General features: G+C 45.3%; 1 protein-coding gene across 3 annotated transcripts; it reads right to left on the bottom strand.

Moving 5' to 3' along the window:
* Positions 1–4,645: 4,645 nt before the first annotated feature.
* C1H1orf116 (chromosome 1 C1orf116 homolog) lies at positions 4,646–17,954 on the bottom strand. 3 transcript variants are annotated; one of them, XM_050782065.1, is made up of 4 exons: positions 17,900–17,954; positions 12,688–12,873; positions 10,087–10,264; positions 4,646–9,630 (listed from the first exon to the last, which is right to left on the bottom strand). In XM_050782065.1, the coding sequence occupies exons 2-4, from the start codon at positions 12,790–12,792 to the stop codon at positions 8,078–8,080; spliced, it is 1,836 nt and encodes a 611-aa protein (XP_050638022.1). In that variant the 5' UTR covers positions 12,793–12,873; positions 17,900–17,954; the 3' UTR covers positions 4,646–8,077. The 3 variants fall into 3 exon arrangements, with proteins under 3 accessions (XP_050638022.1, XP_050638014.1, XP_050638032.1); XM_050782057.1 differs by having other exon boundaries at positions 17,772–17,949; XM_050782075.1 differs by lacking the exon at positions 12,688–12,873 and having other exon boundaries at positions 17,900–17,949.
* Positions 17,955–21,225: the final 3,271 nt, after the last annotated feature.

The following is a 21,225-nucleotide window of genomic DNA, read 5'->3' as shown; positions in this document are numbered from 1 at the left end:
CTTACAGCTAGAGATGGCTTTTGATGTAATTCTGGTCAATGAGACAGAAAAGAAAGTCTGTTCAGAAGTTTGTGGGAAAGACTTTGCTTTCTTATTTAAAAAGACAGATACAGATGCTCCCAGCTTTTTCCCCTTCTTCATCCTTTGAATGCCAGATTCGTGACTGGAGCCACCATCTTGCAACTGCAGAAGGGAGGCAAAGAGAATTCCTGTGCCTTTGCCCTGAACAATGCCCATAGCCACCTACCCTCATATTTCTCACTATGGGAGAAAAAAGTAAACCCCCTTTTATTTAAGCCACAGGGGATTCTGTTACTTGCAGCCAAAAGCATCTTTGACTGATAAAGTCTTCTAGCTAGTTTCTTTGTTGTAGTATCATTGCGGTATGTTTCATTCTCCACAGCCTTGGCCAGAGCCTTTATAAAATGCAAATTTGACCTTGCTACTTCCCTGCTTTAAATTTTCCTTTGACTCTCCACTGCTCGCAGGATAAAGATCAGACTGCTTTGCATGACACATAAGCCCTCCACAGTCTCCTGCTGCCTGCTCCTCTGGCCTCATCCCTGGGTACTGTGCATGACGGACAGTTCTCCAGATACACCACACAGCTTTGTGCTTTCTTGGCACGTGCTGTTTTCCTCTGTCTGGAACACCTTCTTCTTTCCAGGTCTTTCCCCTCCTCTCTTAGAGCTCTACCCTCTATGGTTCTATATCCTTATATCTTGAATATAATTATAGCTTATTGTCTCTTCCTCTTGCTAGACTATGAGCTCCTTCATTTTCTGATATGTCTTATTTATCTTTGTTTTCCTAATATTGGATAGAGGGTTTGAACTCAGGAAACTGAGAAATAATGAAAGAACAAATGAATAAGTGTGCTGAACCAGGGACCTTGATTCTGTCTCTAGTTCTACTTCTTATAATGTCATGAGCTCTCTGAAACTCATGTTCCTCATAGTAAAACAGAGCAATTCTATCTTTGCTGTTTGAGGTGTCAATGAAATTATTTTTATATGGCAGCTTTGTAATAGCAAAACAGCACTGGCCTTGGTGAGAGGTCAACCCAAGTTCAAATCCATGACTCCAATAATTATTAACTTATGAACTTGGGCAAATTGAGTAAACTGTCTGAGCCTTAGTTCCCTAATTGACAGGAAGTTAGATAGAAATGTGCGGGGCTGTTATGAAGATTACTTGAGATACTGAATATGAGAATTATTGGTTCATAAGAGGGATTCAATAAATGTTTAATTGAAGTGGACATGCAAAGAGGTGGTCTTCAGTCTTGATAGGATCCCGCTTGGGATGCCCAGTTCCTGGACAAGAGCTGTGATTCCCATGCTGCTGGGCAGCCAAAGCCCAAACCTGTGCCTGCCTCCTTTCACTGTGCAGACAGTAGGCACCATGCCAGCAGCTCCATGCAGAGTTGCTCCGGGTCTCCGTCCCTAGGTTGGAGGAATAAGAAGAGTCACGACCATCTACACAGCACTGAAAAGATTCTCCGATGCGTCCATAAATATATATCTCATGTAATTCTCTTGAGCATTCAGCAAAGCTTCTCAGAAAATCTGAAATTTAATCTGAGACTTAAAGGATGAGAAGGAACTAGCTATGTAAAGATGAGGAGAAGAGAACTCCAGGAGAAGGAACAGCCAAGATAGAGTCCCAGAGCTGGGACAAGCTTGATGCGTTTAATAGAGAACATGAAGACAGATCCTTCAGGAGCCTCTGCCTAAAGGATGGGGGCAGGAGAGTCCCTCAAAGAGGAGATGACAAACATTTCCCCAGATCCAAGCAACTGAACAGAGCCAGGAACTAATCCAAACGACGCCTTCGCAGAGTCCTGCCTACCCCCGAAAACAGAGTGTGGCAGGGTTGATGTGAGTTGGAGGAGGTGTTGATGTTGCAAGTCAACTTGTGCTGTAGCCTCAGTCCCACTTTCAGGCATGAAGTCCCAGGAGGTAGAGAGTGCTGTACTCTCAACATGTCCAAACACAGACCCATGCAGGGGACCCCCAGATCTGAGCCTCTCGCCGTGGTCTATGTCTCAGTGAGTGGTATTAGTATCCATCCAGTCGCTAAGGAATGAAACCAAAACATGACTCATGACCTCGCACTCTGCCTCGCCCTCAGTAATATGTCCACCAAATCATGTCAGTGATGAACGTCTTCAAACCTTCTTTCTTTTCTTCTTTCTGCCACCACCACAGCTGCACAGTGCCCCACCGCCTCCCTCCCAGACTACAGTAGTAGCTTTCTAACTGTTCCCTTCACACCCATCCCAGCCTGTCTTGGTCCCCTCCCCACCCAGCCACCAGAACAATCTTTCCATCTGTAGACATGTACAGAGTTCGGTGCAGCAACTCTCTTCATGTAAGAGGAATTTTTTGAAAAGTCTCTAGGAGTTGATGCTCAGATCCTAAGAGCTCTCAAGTGTCAGGTGGAGGTGAGAAGGATTTGCTGGTTGTGCTACAAGTTGGGAAAGAAAAAGAAAGGGTGGAAGGGGAGATGATGTGAGGCCATGTGGTTGTGATAGGCCCCTTGGCATCCCCCACACTGACCTTCAGTAAAAAACTCAGAAAACAACAAAATGCTTAACGTAACCTGATTTCCCATGGAAATCTGTGAAAGGCCTGGGCTTTGGGTCTAGACCAACAGTGAGCAGAGACAGAGAGTGTGGCGTGGGGAGGGCAGAGTGTGGATTGGGAAGGAGGCAGGTGTGGGGAGACTCCAAAGCAGCACACACAGATGCAGATAGGACAGAACTGTAGGAGGCTCTTAAAACTGGAGAAGGGCTTTGACTCTTTCAGTTCTGAGGAATCTAGGTGCAGGCTAAGATGAACCAGTCCTCATGCGGGTCCCAGTTGACATCTGAATTACACATCTAAGTGACAATAATATGAATAGACATCATTTATTCAGCAGTGTGCTGTGGTTTTGTTTATATGTAGTATCTCATTTGATTCTATTTTCATAACAACTGCAAGGGGTAAGTATTATTATTGCCTTACTTTACAGGGTTCCATCCTGTTATATTCTAAGTTCGTTTTTCCTCCATTTTTAAGATAAACAATAACTGTAGGGCAGTATAAAGTTCCCTGAACCACACAACAAAGAAAGTTAAAAGATGAAAAAGGTAATTGCTGAAAAGGAAACTGAAGTGCAGAGACCCCGGCAGTCTGGCTCCTGAGCCTATGCTCTTGGCCACTGTACATTCTCAATCTCTCTTCCCTCCCCTCCTCTTCCCTCCTTTTCTGTCTTCTTCCATCTATCCACTCATCCATCCATCCATTCATCCATTAAGCCTCCATCCATCTATCCATCCATATTTCTGACCATATATCTCTCTATATTTAGATAGTTGGAGATAGATATAGATATAGATATAGATATAGATATAGATAGATGTCTAAGTTGACATGCCAGGGGCCATGTCAACTTAGAAGTTCCACAGCAACCTCAAACTCAGTATGCCCCAAACTGAACCTCCCTTCTTTCTGGTCCTACATATATATATGTGTGTGTGTGTATTTCTGATCATAAATATAGATAGATAGATAGACAGATAGATAGATGATAGAGAGAAATATATGTATCTCCAACTATAGAGATAATTCCACTTTAGGTGGGAGGTTGAATTACAGAACCTAAAAGTTTCCTTGAAGTTCTCAAGTTCTTTGAAGTTTAGTTTAATTTAGATTATATTTTGATTATTTTTGGCAGGTGTTGATCTTCCTAACTAACTTGTTTGGGTTTACCGAAACATACATTTCAGGGCTAGCATTGATCTAGGAAAAAGACCAAGTCCCTCATGTTGAGAGTGAGATGAAGTGACCCACTAAAGCTCACCTGGTCCAGGCCCCTGCCTGTTTCACATGATTTTGAACTCTGGATACGTGGCAAGTGGTGATAAGGACAACAATCCAACTAGGTAATGAGTAAGAGAGAATGACAGCCTGGAATTAGAGTGTAATCTGTTTTTACCACATGTGTATGCTAACAGTCAGTGATGATTATGACAGTGGTCATGATTCCAGCAATTCACAGGTCCCCATACCTGAAGAGATTTAGAGACCTCATCCAATGCACTTCTTGCTTCCTGATAACTAATGCCTGATTCATTCCAGAGATGAACGAATTTAAAAGACTGTGCTATTTAAAAGAAAAAAAGGAATTTTAAAATCTTTTCTAGCTTTTATTTCTTTCTGAGGAGTTTCCTCCTGTTAAATGCTTATTTTTTTACCTTCATTTTAAAAATAAATAACTGTAGAACAGCATATAATTCTCTGAGCCACATAGCAAAAGAAAGTAAGAGGAAGCAAAAAGAAGTAAGCTCTATGGTCATGGGCAGTAAGAGACTCATGATAAAGAAGTTGAGTTTGAGGATATGAAAGCTGGAAATAGTTGGTTCAGGCTGCACCAGAACATACACATTACATCCATGCCAATTGCTGTCTTTTCAAACTCCAGGAAGCCTGGCGTGGGTGAAGCTGAGTCACCTGGAGGCTGTGCCGAAGCCTGGTTGTGCTATAAGTTTTATGTGCAGCAGACTCTATCTTTCTCTCAGAAGTGGGTTGAGACAGCCCTTGGCATCCAACCCTCCCTACATTCACCTCCTTTGAGAAGAAAAAAATAAGACCCAGAAGGTAATATTATCATTTATTGGGTAGCTACACTGTGTCCAGAACTGAGCTTTACATGTTTTATATCACTTATTTATCTCAGCAATCTTGAAAGGATGGTATTGTTTTCCCCATCTTATAGGTGAAGACTGAAGTTCAGAAAGTTAAAGTGATATTGCCAGGGTTCCTGACTGGTAAGTGATGGAGGCTGAATTTGAGCCACATCTATATGCTCCATCATCACTCTCCTGGGGAAAACGGCCTAGATGTATTCTATCTGCATTCCTGCTTAGATTCTGCACGACTTCTCCTGTCCATTCCCTCGGCCCCCTCTCATCTAGTCCATGAGATTACAGCTTTGCAGACTGACAAGAGGGTCCTTCTTAGCCTACACATACAACCAGGCATCAAAGGATGGAAGGGTTCATCTCACACACTCACAGACCATGTAGACTCTTCAATCTACACCTCCAGCTAGAACTCAGAACATTGATGGGCACCTGCTCTCCAATCTTTCACCTCCCCTTTCTCCATGAAATAAATGTCAACATTCACTCACCAGCCCACCCCCAGCCTACAAGGTGGCCCCTGCCAGATCACGCTTCCCACTGTGGAAGAAGGCACATATGAGTGAATGGGCTCATCCTTTGACCTCTGTGTGAGATGGCCTATCCCACGGAGTCAGAGTGCAGAGTTCCCAGGGTAGCACAGGTGTGGTAATTCAGAAGAGCAGCTGTCAATGCATCTGAGGGCACAGACCCCCCTCCCATGCCAGGCTGGGAGAGGCCACTCCTGTATGTGGCAGGTGGCTTGTGCCCAGTGGCTTCAAGGCTATGGCAGGGTATAGCAGAGATCTAAGGCCAAGTGGAAGTGGAGCTGTTGCTTTGGTTTTGAAAACCAAATGAATGGCTTTTACAAACCTCCACCCACAATTCTGTGAAAAGAGATAAGAATAACTCTGACCCTACTCTTACCTCCCTCTTCATCAATTCATACTGAATGAAGAGCAACCCTATATGAATACAAGAGGATAGATACAATGACCTCAGCTGGGTCTAGCACCACTTTCAGGGAGGCGGATGTCCTCACTGGGCCCTCTTGCATCTCTTCAAAATGAGAATGACCAAGTTTGAATTTATCATTCTGTTCTTGAATCCCAAAGACTATCCTTAGAGCAAACTATACTCTTTGAAGGATGAGGATGTGGAGAAGCGCGGTATATTTAAATAACAAGGGAAGGGAAACTCAGATTAGGAAAACTAGAGAAATGCCCATGTTACTAGGATGAGGATGCCAAGTGGCAGGTACAGGTTGTCTGTGACTTTGTCATGTGTGGGAGAGAAATGACCTTTCTCAGGGTGTGGGAATATAATAGGTTGTACTCCTGATGACCTTGACCATCTTAATCACTTTTGTGTGATGCCAGGGCCCAGGTTCCACCCAAGTTTTACTTTATAGCTATTCCCAAGTTTCCCTATTAATCAAGGAAATTAATGAATACCGAATAAGGTGATCATTCTTCAGCTTTTGAGTTGAAATAGACAGATAAATCAACTCAGCTGAATACAGCATGCGGAATCAGTCCTCCAGAAGGCAATTTTCTCTCTTTCTGGGGGTGTATAATAAGACATAACTTGACCAGTTGTGGGAACCCCCATCAGCCATGACAGACTAAGTCCTCACCCATGGCCAGGAATGAGGCACAGGCTTTTGGATGTGTGTGTATAAGCAAATGTACATAGAAACCGCCACACCCACACCCCACATACCATGACAGGGTGGAGTATTTGTTGTCCTTACCTTAACCTTGTCACCATTTTCAGAAATTCTGGACTTTGATGGTGCTGTGTCCATCAGGACACAGCCTAGAAATTCTCAGCAGCCTTAAAAGGCGCCTTTCCAACAGCATTCCCTTTATCTACCCCTCACATCTGGGCATCCTGGACTCCACGCAGTTCACAGCCTATAAGTAAGATTTACTTCCTAAGGGGAAGCAGGAGTCATATCTGGCCATGTCTCACCTCCAAGCTTGTATTTGCAAGCCCACACCACCCACCCATAATACCCTCTTTCGGCATCTGCTCAAGCTGCACGACTTGGTCAGGGAATTTGAGGGGAGGGGTGTTCTGGTTAATGATGAGTTACCATATAGCTATCTTCCAAATATAAAATTAAAAGCCACAGCAATAACTATTAGTTTGAACAATATTTAATCTCTGATGCTTCAGAAGACACTTTGAGATCTTGAAGGGCCTTAGGGTTGAGTCTTTGGTGGTGACTATGGGTCCTGAGGGTGCTGTGTGGATGTACAAGAGCACTGACTAAGGAGAGGTGGCAGCATGCAACGAGGGTAAGAACCTCAGCTCTTTCCCCAAATGGCAGGCTGACCCAGGGTGAGTCACTTCCCTTCCCCAGCAGCACTGGGTCAGAACTTCTCTGAGGCTCCTCTGACCTCTGATATTCTATTAAGACTGGCAGAGGATGTATTGTGTGGGTTTTCTATCACTGGAACTGAGAAAAATTTAAAACTACCTGCATCAGCACAGAGAAGATCTGAAACGGTTCTTGGGTGTTTATAAAGCCCATGGGCTGGGCTCCCACCTTGATGTCAGCCCAGCCCTGGGGTCAGTGCAGACTGAGATAGGGAGCAGGAAAGCAGGAAGAACGGGAGTAGCAGAGTCAGGGACCACAGCACAGTTAGTGATTGAATTTATCAAGCCTGTGGAGAAGGACTCTCCCTGGTGGAGGTAGTGGCATAAATATGTGGTCACTTATCCTGCCTTCTCAGACCAAAAAGAGCTGTTCTGCTATCAGTCAACCGAGAGGTTGGGTTACAGGGATGTACCCTGTCTTTGAGACTGGTGATACTGAGAGGGCAGTGGGTGAAGAGATAACGAATCAGCTCTGCTTAGCCCAGGCCTTGTCCAGAAGGCTGGAACTGAGAGAGGGATCTGGCAAGGTATGAGCCAGTCTCCATCCACTGTAGGGATTCCAGGAGGCCCATATTTCACATGACCCTGCATTTTCTGGATGTAACTTTTTTCCAAGTCATGGACATGTCCATTGTCTCATTTGACTTTTCTTCTCAGGCATGGCCAGCCCCTTCACTCAGCTCTGGCTAGGCTGGACTCTACCCAATGTAAGAAAACCTCTAACAAGAGCAAAATTCTGAACAGTGACTCATTGTGTTATATAAATAGTTTCAGTGATGTATCCAGCACCGCCCCCCAACACACCAAACACACATGCACACACCCCCTCTTGTGGAGATCACCTTAGAAATGATCCATGTGGGCACTCAACGGCACAACACTCTGAATATAAATGTATGCTTGGACTCAAATCTCTCCCTCCTGTTCATCTTGAGCCCTCAGTTGTGCGGTGGCAAAGGCTCCCAAGTGGAGCATGTGTCTCTTCTTGTTCAGCCAGGACAAAGTCCGCACTGGTGGCAGAGTCTACTCCTTCAACAGTCCCAGCTTCTTCAGGGCCTCCCTTCTGTGTTCATTGGGGACACCTTTTGGGGAGATCTTGACACTGACACACGGGGGCCGAGGAAGTTTGTCACGGCTCTGTCCTTGGTAGGACAGGCGCTTGGAGCTCTGCTCCTGTTCCAGGTCAGCCAGCTTGCCTACCTGGATACCTGCAAAGTCTTTCCCCGTGCCCAAGGAGGCCGGGCGGGGCCGAGAATTACGCAAGACGCTGGGCGAGATCTTGTCCAAGAAGGAGCCCTTTCCCAGAGAAGTGCTGGTTTTGGGGCTGGCGTCTTTCTCAGCTGAAAGGTAGTTGCTTAGTCCCACGCCTGAGCGCTCCAGAGTGTTGGACTTGAAGTTCATCTGTCTCAGGCCAGGGGTGTTGCTCTCCTGGAGAGTCAGCCCTGACTCTGGCCTTGGTGGAGTCAGCCCTGAGTCTGACTTTGGTGGAGTCAGGGGACTGTTTGCCCTTGGGGCCTTAGGGATAGGAATTGGCATAGTTTTGGTAGCTGTGACATTGCCTGGAGCTGGAGACTTCATTGTCAAAGGTCCCTGAGCTTGACCTGGAGCTGGAGCCGGAGCTTGAGCCAGAGCCTTCCCAGCAGCAGGAATAGCTGCTGAGGCCTGGGCTGGAGCTGCAGGCTGAGCCAGATCTGGAGCTGGGGACGGACGCTGGGCACGTGTCTCCTTGGGTCTGATGGAGCTGGTGGGCTTACTGAAGTGGAGTCCAGGCTCATCTTGATCCTGGGGTAGCCCCAGCTTCTCTAGAGCTTCTCTACGTGCTTTTCTCTGCTCCTGCAGTGAAGAGGAGACCAGGCCAGAATCTCCAGGGGCAGCCTCGGTGTGGCGGGACAGCCAGTGCTGGGGATCACTGTGGAAACTGCTTCGGCTGCTCTTCAGAACAATATTAGGTGGCAGCTTCCGGGGCTTAGGGGTTGTGAGAGGAGCTAGTCGGCTGTTTGGGTCCTCCCCTAATGGGAAGGGAACATCTTCAGCTCTTGCTTTCTGAGACAACACTGCAGGAGGAGGCCGGGATTGTTGTGTGTACCCAGTTGAACCTGTTTCCTTGGCTTTTTGGGACATGGCCTCTGAAGCAGTCTGCTCTCTTTCGTGGGAGCTGGATGGTGTGTGGAGCTGGGGTGTGTGGCCCTGCTGTCCTGGCCCCTCGGGCAGGCTGGCTTCCCTACACTGCTCTGGCTGGGTGTCCCGGAAAGCTTCTGGTGGAGGGATGAGCACCACGTCCAAGTCAAGGGCAGCCTCCTGGGGGCTGGCAGGTGCCTGACTGGGTTGGTTGCTCTGGCTGACCTGTTCTTTCTCAGGCTCTTGCACAAGCCTCCCCGCTTCTCCAGGGGTGTGACTGTTAGCCTGAGTGGTGCTTTTCCTGAAGTTCTGGCTTCTGGCAATGTGGATATTCCTGGGGAGGCTGTAGGAGCCAGACCTGAGGCCTAGGCCCTGGGGCTCAGGAGGATGGGATGAGCTGGACTCAGTCACTGTCCGTGGCGCTCGTCCTTGCTGAGTGATGGTCTCCTCTGGACCTCCTGTGAGGGTCAGAAAGAACATAAAAGAGTGAACAGAGGTGAGGGCCCTGCTGCAGAGCTCTAGCTCCAGGGAGGGGCTAACTAATTGTTAATAAATATTTGCTAAATGAAACAACACAAAACTGCAGCCCCAATACCAGAGGGACTGTCCTCAGGAGTAAAATGCTCCTCACACCCTGGGACATGCGGCCCCACACTCATGGCCACACTTGTGTGTTGTTTTGTTTCCCTTCTGCTGAGCCTGAGCACCACTGGCTCTCCACACTCTCTAACGAGGGCCTCGAGGTGCTTCCCACTGCAGCTGGGGAGCCCTTCCCTCTCCTTATCTCTCTTACCCTTGTCCTCTGTGTCACCCAGATTAGCTCCCTAGACTGACTCAGTCTCTCCAGAGCCAACCACCCAGCCCTCCCTGACTCCCTCCTCTGCTGGGGTTCTACCTCAGAGGGTCTGCCTTACCCCGGGGAGTGGGCTGGGTTACGGGCAGTGCTCGGAAACCTCTGGGAGTTGTGGCTGGCTCAGACTCGTCAGTGGACAGTCCGCTGTCAGCCTCCGTGTCCAACGAGCCGATGGTCTCCTCCAGGAAGAGCAGACACTCCTTCTCTTCAGCGGACAGGAAGTCGTAGCTGCTATCACTCTGTTGGGGGCAGGGGGATGGGGAAGGGTGAGAACAGGAGAGGGAGAGAGAGCTGTGAGAAAGCGCTCCCTCCGCAGAAACTGGCGGGGCCTGAGAACCACCCTGCGAAGGGGAAGGAATGTTGAAGAGCTGGAAACCTTTCCCTCCTGCTACTCTGCAAAGCTGCTGGAGTTGCCTCCTGAAACTGTAGGCACCAGGGAGCGCAGAGTGTGTCCGGAGGTTGGCCCGCTAGCACCCAGCTCTGGAGCTGGGCAGGCACATGGCAGGGGCCTTTCTTTTGCTTAGTCCTGGCTGGAATGCTTAGGGGCACAGATTAGAAGCAGTCCCAAGTTCCAATGTTTGACAGCCTTTGTCAAACATTTCACTTTGGGCACCTCTGATTTAGCTCCAAATAAGAAGGGCAACATAACCATTTGACCTGAAACTTCAGTGGTATTGCTTTTAACTTTTAAAAGTACTTCTGCATACTTGATCTGGTATGTCAAGGACAGTATGAGGAAAAGCAGGAAATGCAGCCAGCTATAAGCTGCCAGGCCAGTAGGAACCGTGGCATGACTGGCCATAGATAAATGTACTAAATGATTTGTAGTTGACTTTGAAATGCATTCCATACGGGACTTTTTCCCCTTGTATATTTACTTTCGTGATGGCATTTGGCTCTGGCTAATATTAAAATAAGTGTGCATTTCTAAAGCAAATATTAACTTAAAGGGGGAGGTTGGTGGAGAAACTAGATGGTATGGGAGGAGGGAAAAGCAGCTTAGTATTAAATGTTAAGTAGATCTGAAAGTAGATCATATCCATTATGAGGGGGTACATAGAGGTTTTTGGAAGAAAATGATAACGGTCATCTCAGACAGTTACTGTCTATGTTGTACGGGGCTAGAAGGTTGCTGGAACAGTTGCTCTTCCACAGAGGAAGTTGAAGGGAAAACAAAAAGGCAAATTAGAATATAAGAAATTTGGGCTGAGTCTTTTCTTGGCACCTCCACCCCTTTTCCTAATATTTGGGACACTTCAGAGTTGTACATTCTTCAGGCCCACTCAGATGGCCAGGAAAGATTTTGAGACAGCTCTAAAAATATCCTGGAAGGAGGGGAGAGGGTTGCGGAATAACCCTTCCAGTTGCCTCTGCCCCTTAAAGAGCCACCTGTCTGTTGATTGATGTGGGCCTACATGTGAAAGGAAGCCCCAAATATAACCCCTGGAAGCTCTGAAGCTGACTCCAAGAGTTTCTTGAAGAAAAATATCTTTATTGTCCTCTTACTTCTAAAATAGCCTTGCTAAGGATAAGCTGACTCTTAGTTTCTCCTTCATGAATGATTCACTTTGAAAACCTTTAATCCCTGTCACATTCTGTGTCCAATGGTATGTGACTATTCACATTGGCCTCAGTCTAACAGACATAGAAAGACTTCTCCACAGACCCATTATCTAGGGTCAAAATGAAATTTGTCTGATGGTCTGCACTTCGGATTTGTGCGTGTATGTTTCTTTCTCTACTCCATTTTTACATATCAAAATCCATTGGTTGTCTTAAACAGCCTTGATATTCAGTAGACACCCTTAAAATCCTTAAATTTTCAAATACTTCTATAGGATATAATGCAAAAAAGCATAAATTCTCCAGGATTCTTATGTATGTGACAAGCATGAACAACAAATGTTTGTGTCTGGATGCAGCACAGATTTACTCTTTCACCAACCTTACAACAACTGAGATTTAAATTCATGCCCAGAAAAATTACAGTTTATTAAATGCCACTCACAAGTAGCTAAACACAGTGACTTTGGAAGATTCTCAGTCTCTGCTCCTAGAAAGGCTGATTCTTTTCTACATGGAGGCATGTGATAGGTGCTTTACTTGTATCTCATTTACTCCCCACAAATTGAATTAGATATGAACACTATCGCATTTGAAAACAGAGGAGGCTAAAGCTTAGAGAAATTAAGTAATTTGCCCAAGGTCATACAGCTTATAAGTAGAGAACTTAGATCTGTTTGGTTCCAGAACCTAGACTCCTAATTACCTATTTTCTTTTATCTTTGTAAGAGACTAAAGTAATGCTGCTCATTGCAGAGAACTTCAATAATCTGTGTGCTACGAAAATCTACGTTTTGGTTTCCACCATGACCTCAGATTACAGGCCTACTCTTTCTGCTCAATCTAACCCCCAACCTAATGAAAATTGGGGGAAAAAGTCTCATTTGCCCAGTTGATCTCTAAGGTCGTCCCATCCTATTCTCTATAGAGCCAGGGCTGACTCAGGCAGAAAGCACCCACTGGTGTTGTGATTCACTCCCCAACAATGAAAGAGAAGGTGTAGTGAGCCAGGATGGGTGGCAGGAAAGAACAGGGCAGGGCAGGGCAGGGCAGGTGTGCAGAGAGCAGACCAGGTTGCGGGAGGGAGAGTATTACGTACAGATCCAGAGCGGGTGGAGGTGCTGCTCATCATGCTGTCACAGCTGCCGACACGAGTCACGGGTTCTGAGCCAGGCCCCGCTGGCCACAGCTCCCTCTCGGGCATCGCCCAAAACAAGTTGCAGGGGTGGCAAAGGGGGCTCCCAGAGGGGAAGCGAGGGGAAGTGAACAATGTCCCAAGCTGGGCCTGAAAAGAGAAGAATCAAAGCCACATGTGAGCCAAGACTTCGGCAAGGCTCTGCCCAGGCCCTGGGTGGCATGGCGGGAAGGACACCAAGCAAGCAGAGAGCTGGAAGAGGGGCGTGAAACCCCCAGCCTGCATGGAAGGACCCTGGAGCTGGCTCAAATACATGCAGAAGGACAGACTTAGGTGATGGAGAGGGAGTCTAGTCAGAAAGAAGCTTCTACTACTTCTCTTACATTTTTCTCTGAACCAAGGAGCTTAACCTACATTTTCATTACTATAAGCAATAAATATTACAGGGGTCAATAGCTTGAGTTCTGGAGTTAGTTGGGTCTGGGCTCAAATCCCAGTTTAGCCGTTTACAGTTATGTGACTTGAGGCAAATTACTCTGAGTCTGTTTTTCCTCATTAAATAATGTTAGTATGAGGATTAAATGAGAGGACAGTTAGCACAGTTTAGTTGGTAGTAAATACCCTAAGACCTCATGAGTCAATAATTAACTATTATTGTTCTTGTAACAAGAAAAAGACAAGATCTATCTAGGATCAAACTAAATTGAAACAAGAAAAAGAGGAGCTCAGAAAAGAAGGGTTTTGGTTTAACGGGAGACTGTAGACTTGAGAGAAGAAACAGGTCCCTTAATAATACCTACCTCATAGGGTTATTGTGAGACCATGTAAAACACTTTGCATGGTGCAAATTGTCACCTGCTATCATAGTCAATATCACCAACATCATCACAACCACCACTACGATGTCCATCTTTAACTCCCTAGCCTAGAGGCATAAACAGGGCACCTGCAGTGGTTGACACAAACCTATTTTCTTTCTAGTGAATTTCTTTCTTTCTAGTGCCTCTGTTGTTGCACATATTCCCAATGAGATTCCCGAGCCCATGTCAAATGAACAAGAGAAATGTCCCATGTAGCTTCCTCCCAACTCCAATTCCTTAGGGGAAAAAAGTTTCAATATCATTGTAACAAAAGTAGTAGCAAAGGAAGGCAGTGCCATCTTCCCTCTGAAAGTCCCAAGAATTTTGATGTGGCTGTTTGTGGGAAATACTCCACTGGAGACGGCAGGCCAGAAGTGAGTCTGCTGTTAAAATGAAATTCTAAAAGAATTAGGATGAAAAGACCATTCCAAGATCAAACAGAGAGTTGGAGGAGAGCCAGAATTAGAATAAAGTTTGTCTGATTCAAATCCATGTTTTCCCTTTAATGCCATCCTGTATTTTCTTTCATCTTTCCAACCCTCCCAACACTAGGTAAAATGTCCTAGAAGAAAACGTGATCTATTTGAGATCTGGAGGCTTGGGCTTTGGATGCCAGGGCAGATGTCCTCTTGGCCTCCGGTAATAATCACTTCCAGTGCCAAAGTCAGGTTTGGGCTGGGTTGGGTGAGTCAGCCTTCCAGCCCTATAGAGCTGGCAAGTATGGAGCCCCATGGAGAGAGCTCCTCTTCTGCTTGGGAGGAGTCTCTCAAAAGGGGCAGGTAGGGAGGGGCACGACAGTGGGGGGAAAAGAGGAGAGATCTCTAGTGAGCCAGACATCTGGTTCATAGGGGTCCAGATCCTCCTAGGAGATAAGGAGGGGACTGGAGGGACAGAGACACCAAAGAAGCCCAATGATAAATAAACGTGGGGTGAGGAAGTTCTTAGGGTTTCTTCATGAGGTTAAGCTCCCCAGTACCCAGAAACTCAAAGAAACAGGAACATGAGAAACCATGTGGGTGAAGTTCAGTCATCTCAGCTACCCACTCCATGAATGATGCTCAAGTTCAGGGAGGACTAACCCATTCCTAACATTCTGTAGGGCTGAGGCCACTGTAGCAAAGGAGATCCATCTCTGTAAGTCTAGGCACACAGAAAACACTCAAAAAATGCTGAATGAATGAACTTGCCATCTGTTCTAGGGTCTATTGGGTTGAGCTTTTGGAAGGTTTCCTCTTGGTTTCTAACCTATTACTGTGAGCTTTTTCTTAAATATTTAATTTCCTGGATAATACATGGCTCAGTGAAATTTGGGCAATGTTTTCAGTTAAACTAACATTTGTGAGCACCTAATAATAGGTGCTAGTGGTACAAAACCGTATAAGACGAAGGCATTGTTGTCAAAAAGTCAGTGTAGATCTAAGGGTCTAGTTTTGGGCTCCAATTTTCTTCTCTATAAAATCAGGGCAGTAAATATTTAAAGTGACTCACTGTAATTAGCATAATATTCTCTATGAATGGGTGAGCAGATGATGCCTCTTACTTTCAGAGAAAATTGCTACCCTTGTGCTTCTAAGTATGCTTTAGATTTTACAGAGGTTTTCTAGTCTCTCCTTCCTACCAGCGAAGCCTATGACACTTTTGTTTCAGAACCTAGGATACCTTCAAGTAGCTGGAAGAGATAAAAGTGGTAGGAAAAGTACTGCTTCACAAGAACACAGCATGCCGTAGCTTGCAAAGTGCTCTCAGATATGCTAATTAGATCTTCAGCATAAACTGGAAACATAGGCAGGATCTGACATTTTCTTCATTTTACAGGTGAGAAAGTTATGGCTCTTACCACTAGCCCTTCCTAAGGGACACAGGAAATGACCTATACTTGCATATACAGGACAGCCCTCCACGGGGCATCTCAGGGACTATCTGGATGCAAGAGGGGCATGCCCCTGAGAATGGTTACTAGTCACCCCTGACTAAAATACTAAAAGCCTTAAGACCCCCTTCTTCTTCTACTTCATACCTTAAACCCTGCAAATGATCTGCTTCAGCTTTATACTTCCAGGCCGGTGTATTGCCCCAACAGCAGCTATTTCCACAGTAAAGAAATGACACCAACTGCCAAGGAAACTTATGTCTTTAGGGATTACATACTCCCTGCAGAGAGGAGTCTGAACCTGAAACCAAAGCTGAGTGAGGTGCTGTCACCTCATCTCCATACCTAGTTTTCTGACCTAAAAAATCTGAAAGGTGAAAGCTGCATTTCCTTTCACCGACTTCACAACCTTGAACGATGGGGGCTGTCTCAGGGCAGCCATCGAAACCCTGATAAGAAGACTGAGAAACAAACAAAACACTCAAGGTGAGAGTTTGGTATCTTTTAACCCTTGACCTCTTTGGGAACTTAATGGGAGGAGGGAATGGGTTAAGAAATATGTAGCACTTAAATAGTCAGGGCCATCCATCCTGAATTAAATATTAACTACTCCACTGACTAAAATACTAAATACTGCCAAGTCTTGGAGGAGAGGGAATAAAGAACAGGTGAAGTTCTGGCATCTGGAGAGGGTGGGGTGGAGAGAGGGCTCCAGCTCCGTTCCAGGTTGGCTTATCTGCACCTTCTAATCAGACCCAGGTCTCTCTCATCCTCCTCCTCCAACGAACTCACCCACATGTCCTCCAAGAGCTCTGCCTCTCTGCCTACTAGTCAAAGAGGTTTCCTATCTTTCAATCCAGGTGTCTCTGCTTCTTGTTGACTACCCAGAGATGTGCCTTGGGCTGGAAAATATCCTAAGAAAAATATCAGAAAGACTAAAACTTGCACAATGTGCATATCCGTCTCCATGAGCACATGGGCAAGTTTCTGTATGTGTTTAGGCAACATTATCATCTTCCTTTTCACCAGTAGATTTGAGGCAAGGAGCAGGGAGAAATACTCTCTGCATAGGAGAGCTTTGTTAGACACTGCTGGTGGTCTTTACTCCTAAGTTCACCATCTAGGGCAGCCCTCAGTCAGTGAGTGTGGGGTGCTGGCTCTGTGGTGTGAGGTAAGCTCAAGTCTGAATCTCCAGTTGTCAGGACTGGAAAACCCATATATTCACTCAGGACTGTGTGTGCCAGGCCCTTGAGCCTGGCACTGAGGTCTTCCCACTTCCCTCTTCTCTGCAGCAGGAGGGAAAGAATCAAAGTTAGGGACCAAAGGGTTAAACCCCCCAAGATGGATAATGGAGAGGCGACTTGCTACTCTGACTCGACTCCTACATCTGCCTTCCTTCTGCAGGTAAATCTGCCACACAAACTGCCAACTTGGACACCTGCAGGAAAACAAAACAAAGCCACCACCCTGGTCTGATTCTCTGTCTGTGGACTCTGCCACACTACCTTGGCCTGAGCCCCACTTGGAACTCTAACTAGACTTGACATGCAGCTGCGAAATATTCATGTAGGTGAGGCCCAGCACAGCCAAGTAGCTTTCTGTTTGCCAGTCTCTGCATCTATTAACAGGCAGAGTCAGAAAGTTAATTGAGTAGAACCCAAATAAACTTGGCTTTGCAGCTAGATTATCCATGGGTTTTCCAAAGATGAGCTGGTAGCTGGAGTTGAAGTTTTCCCCACATGCCCAAACCTTATATCCCTTTACAAACAACCTAGTGCAGCTCATGCCTAACACACCTGTCCACAGAGAGCTCCATTATCAAACGAGCATGATCAAACACACACACACACACTGCAACCATTATTTAAACAAAGATCGACACCGAGTTGGTAAAGCCACGGGAGAATTTCCGGTTATAATCGCGATGGAAAACCAAGATACTCTCCCCCGTTTTGACTCCCTCTATTTCAACTGTTATTTTCCAAAATCACAACTCAATTTCAATTGTTCAGAGATGGAAATTTCCAAAACAAATCTATTTTCTTTTTCGTGTTGTTTGCACAATATGCCTATCCAACCTAAGGAGGTAAATGAAAAAGAAGGTCCTCCCAGCCCCGGTCTCCACAAAAACACTACAATCTCAAGTCACTACCAACCTGATCTGATCCCAGAATGAACTCAGAGAATTGGGGAACAGATAGGAAAGCTCCCTAGCTCGGGTATAGAGGGACACCTTCCTTCCTCTGTAGTTCTGATTTCCCATGAAACCCCTTCCTCTTGCTGCAGGATAAGCAGTAGTTGGTTAGTGATTAACTCACCTCCACTGGGTTGGGGGCTGAAGACAGGAAAGAAATACCCTTTTATTTCAAAGGGCAGAGACGGAGACAGAGGCTGCTTCCCCTGCCTCCTACTGTTTTCTTCTCCTTTTGACCTCCTGCTGACTTACCTAGACAGGTAAATGCTTCATCTGTGCTGCCTGGCCCCCACCCTGCCACTGACTCAGCCAATCCTAGGCTCCCCTCCCTACCTCTCATTCCAGCTGTTTCCTCAGGGAGGGAATGGGAGGGGAATGAGCAGGGTGGTGCTGCTCCCTCTTAGCCAATCATCTCATGCCCTCCCCTTCCCTGTTTAGAGCTAATAAAGAGCTCTTTAAAAAAGGAGGGCTGGAAGGAGGAGGAGCTGGTTTGGGCTGAGACTGGAAGGACAGGTGGCAGGGAGGGAGCAGGCAGAGATAGTATATATATTTAATGTTGATATAAAGGAACGCACACAGTCCTCTGGGCAGTGTGCTTTTCCATAGGTCTACGTGAAATAGGTTTTTCATCTAGAACTACCTTCTTCCACTAGGAGATTAGTTTTCCCCTGAATTATCTAAGCTAAACTCATTTGTGGTCAGTTTTGCTGCTAGCTTTTCTAGCTGTTGAAAGTCACTTTCTTCCCCAAGCCTACTCCTAGCTCATAAGTCTGGCAATTCCATTCATGTTCACTTAGGAGGGTGTCCCAAGGCTAGGGTTGCTGTAGTTGGGCCAGTCTCGCCCCAGTGCTTGACAACAATCTCCTTGGCCTAATTTATTTCTGGGGAAATAAAACCATTCATCCCCTGAGAGGTCCCTATCCTGATGGAGGAGTGACTGGACAGCTTGAAAGGGGAGAGCATGCACTCTGTCATTTGGTCCTCTGCTCTCTTTTAGTTGTTCATGGAAGGTGGCAATACATATTATGAAATAAAAACAAAACAAACTTCTAACCAGTTTAGCAACTCCTACCTCCTTTCGTGGACTGACATTTGGCACTTGTAGGGAGAAGAGAGTAGGTAGAAGAATCTACTGCTTTTGGGAAGAAATCTCCCTCCAAGTACAGAGACCACTCTTATCAGATATGATTTTTGACTGGAAGCTGGTTTTTCCTAGAGGTTGGTTATCCTTGACACCTATCAGGATTTGAGGTATTCCACTTACTAGCATTAAAAGGGCAGGGAGAAAATTTAAAATCAATGTACACAATAATTGCCAAAATTTATTAGGTTCTTGCTATTTGCTAGGTATTGTGCTGAGCGTTTTCATGTATCTTAGTCTTTAGTCTTTAACTTAAAAAAGTAGACATTTATTAATATCTAAATTTTACAGGGAAGTTAAAAAACTTTTTCAAGGCCATGTAGCTAGGAAGAGGCAGGGTGGGGATTTTAATTCAGGCAATATAACATCAAGATTGCCATGAATCAGCATAATGCCAATCTGCCTCTGTTTTGGAGAGAATCTCAAGTGGAAATCATGAAATACACAGATAATTTGCAAGTGTAATTCTAGCAATTAGATTCGTCCTTTTCCATTTCATTTCCTACTTAAAGCTATTAATATGTTTTATAACAAGACGACACATGGCTTTCATCTTTTCTCTTTCTGTGATCACGGTTGGATAGGAAATAAAAAGCACAGTGATCTGGGGCCAAGGTAAAGATGAGGTGGAGCAGGACTAATGGATAGGAAGGAGGTTGGAGGAAGCTTGGGATAACCCAGTCCCCTGTCAGCAGCCTATGGATATCACAGCTGAATGAGCACTTCAGGCTACGACCTCTCTCCCGGGTGTGTCATTCAAACATGTATGATGTCATAATACTAACAAAACAGGAAGGGCATCTCCAAATCAGCAGTTCCATGCAACCAGAGTCACACCCATGGATGAAGTCAATGAAGTTGATCCAGCTCCATAGGTGTGTGATTTGAACATTTGCTAAAAAAATGAATTGACTTATGAGAATTAACTTCCAAGAGGACAGTAGGCAGTCTTATTTGTGAACAGACACAGTTTTTCAGTTATAATAAAATTAGGATAACTAGGAGGAACCCCTATCTTTTACCAGGTAGAAGCAGGGACATAGACAAAATCATCTTTCTTTTCCTCTCTTTCCTCTCAAAAACGTTTTCTTTTTGTGAATTATGAAATATTTCAGATACCCTGGCATAACAAACACAACTGTACCTAACACCCAGTTCAGGAAATAAAACATAAACATCATAGTCGAAGTTACTTACAAGCCTTGAGCCTCCCTTCCCCGCAAACACACATGTGTTCTAGCTGAAATAAATCACTATCTCAAATTTTCTGTTTCCCATTCTCCATGTACTTAAATGTTTCCCCTGGAATTCATATTGTTTTTGCTTTGTTTTATTTTTGCTTAGAAACGTACCAAGTCTCTAACATTCCAAGATAATTGGAAAGGAGGCCTGGACTACAGAAAAGGAAGGATTTCCTAAGTCAGTCAAAAGCCTGAAACAATAAGGCTTCCTGGTTGATATCGGTCATCATTTGAGGGGGTATGTGTGTCATTGCTCTTAGTATGTAAATGCCTGTTTGATCACCAGACTCTGTGGAAACTAATTACAGCCCAGCTCACCTGATTCATCTGTTCCCTCCTTCTCCATTCTTGCATATGCTGTTGTGGTCAGGTCATCTCTTTGTCAGAGGCTAGTTTATGATTTCCTTTCTGAGTACAACCTCCCCACTGAGGCACCTCCCTTCCCCCTAAGTGCACATGTAAGTGTGCACACACGCACATGTGCACACACACACACACGTCATTTCAAAACTGAAATATACCACAAACAGTCATTGGCCAAACTTTCCTCTTAGGCCCCTTATAAAGTTAGACTCTGCAAAATAGTTGTGGACTTCCATTCTAACCATTCATGATACTTATTTATTCACATTGCAGTTACACCCTAGCAGTGTCTTCCTTTCCCTTTCCTCTCCAAAGGAAAAATTAAGTTACTTTGAACATATGCTGTCACCGTCCTTAGGAAACACTTGGCACTCAGTGCATTCATGTTTGGGCGTGATACTATACACTGGGGCTCTGAGTGTGACCTCTAAAATACTGGGGGAAGAGAAGGTTTTATTCCTCAAATAGGGGTTGGGGGAACAAGAGCTTTCTTTAAAGAGAGCACAGCTAGGGAAGAATTCAGATGAGGGTAACTATAATTTGGCTGTAAGATGTGGGACTGGATAGCACAGATTAGGACATCAAATAGATCACCAAGTTCTCACTGAAGTGATATTAGTGTTAAGACTATAATAATTTGATGAGAACTAAAGCATGTAATTAAGTAAATTTGGATGAAGGAGTTCTGAAATCACTTAACCGTTAAGTAGTTTTAGGGAGTATTTTTTTTCTCCTTTCTTTGTTGAGAGCAGTGTTTCTTCAGCCCATCTATCATGGAAATTTGGAGGATTCAGCTGCCCCTTTCTCCCTAGAACTAAAGAAAGTTCGAGGGC

The sequence above is a fragment of the Macaca thibetana genome, chromosome 1, assembly GCF_024542745.1.
Source record: "Macaca thibetana thibetana isolate TM-01 chromosome 1, ASM2454274v1, whole genome shotgun sequence".
Lineage (NCBI taxonomy): Eukaryota > Metazoa > Chordata > Mammalia > Primates > Cercopithecidae > Macaca > Macaca thibetana.
This window is presented reverse-complemented; position numbering and strand designations above follow the sequence as displayed.